General features: G+C 39.6%; 1 protein-coding gene across 1 annotated transcript; it reads right to left on the bottom strand.

Moving 5' to 3' along the window:
- Positions 1-574: 574 nt before the first annotated feature.
- LOC138348065 (uncharacterized) lies at positions 575-1117 on the bottom strand. The gene has a single exon (XM_069296673.1). It carries the CDS (start codon positions 1115-1117, stop codon positions 575-577), a length of 543 nt encoding a protein of 180 aa, XP_069152774.1.

Genomic DNA, 1117 nt, shown 5'->3' with positions numbered 1-1117 from the left:
ACATTTCATTGAAGACAGTTTCCTCCTCATGCACAGCAACCATGGACACATCTTTTGGCTCATCAGGGTCTTCTGAATCATTTGAAGAATCCTCCCATGCAGCAAGAGCCTTTTTGATAACCATATCAGGAGCAGTTTTAAGATCTCTGTTACCAAGTACCAAGTCCCTTCTATTTTCTTTGTCACTCCTGTGTTTTTGATGTTCCTTGTTTTCATTCTTGAGCAAAGGACACTCTCTGATGAAGTGCCCAAATTTTCCACACTTGTAGCAAGTATCACCTTGAGCAGCATTTCGAGTCCCGTTTGTTCCTCTTTTATAAATTTTGTTTTTCCTCACAATTTTTTGAAATCTATTGATAAGATATGTCATATCATCATCATCACTTGAATCTTCATTTGATTTATACTTCAGCATTAATAACTTGTCCTTCTTGGCTTCCTTCTTTGACAAATCATAGTTTCGATTCATCTCATGTGTTTTCAGATTACCAATCAAAGCATCCATAGTCCACACCTTCAAGTCCTTGGCTTCTGTAATGGCATCAACTTTGCTCTCCCAAGACTTTGGAAGAATTCAAAGCACTCTCCTGACTTGTTTGGTCATGCTTATAGGTTCACACAGACTTCGCAGCTCATTTGTAATGGAAGACAACTTGGTGAACATGTCATGTATTGTTTCTCCTTCCTTCATTTTGAAGTTCTCATATCGTGAGGTAAGCATGTCAATCTTAGATTCTTTGACTTGTTCAGTTTCTTCATGTGCAGTCTTCAAGCAGTCCCAAATTTCCTTAGCAGACTCACAGGTTGACACTCTGCTGTACTCATCAGGTCCTATCCCACAGACCAGAAGAGTTTTAGCTTTGAAACCTTTTTCAATCTTTTTCCTGTCAGCATCATCATATTTCTGCCTAGGTTTTAGAACAGTAATGGTCTTCTCTCCATCCTTTTCTTCCATCATTGGAACAAATGGTCCATCTAGTACAATATCCCATAACTCGCTGTCTTCAGCCATGAGGTAGTCATGCATTCTAACTTTCCACCAACTGTAGAAATGTCCATTGAAACGAGGAGGTCTGTGTGATGACTGACCTTCTTCGAGGTTAAGTGGAGCTGCCAT

This window comes from Solanum lycopersicum, chromosome 4, assembly GCF_036512215.1.
Source record: "Solanum lycopersicum chromosome 4, SLM_r2.1".
In the NCBI taxonomy this organism is placed as follows: domain Eukaryota; kingdom Viridiplantae; phylum Streptophyta; class Magnoliopsida; order Solanales; family Solanaceae; genus Solanum; species Solanum lycopersicum.
The sequence above is the reverse complement of the archived record's forward strand: the minus strand, read 5'-3'. Positions and strand labels throughout refer to the sequence as shown.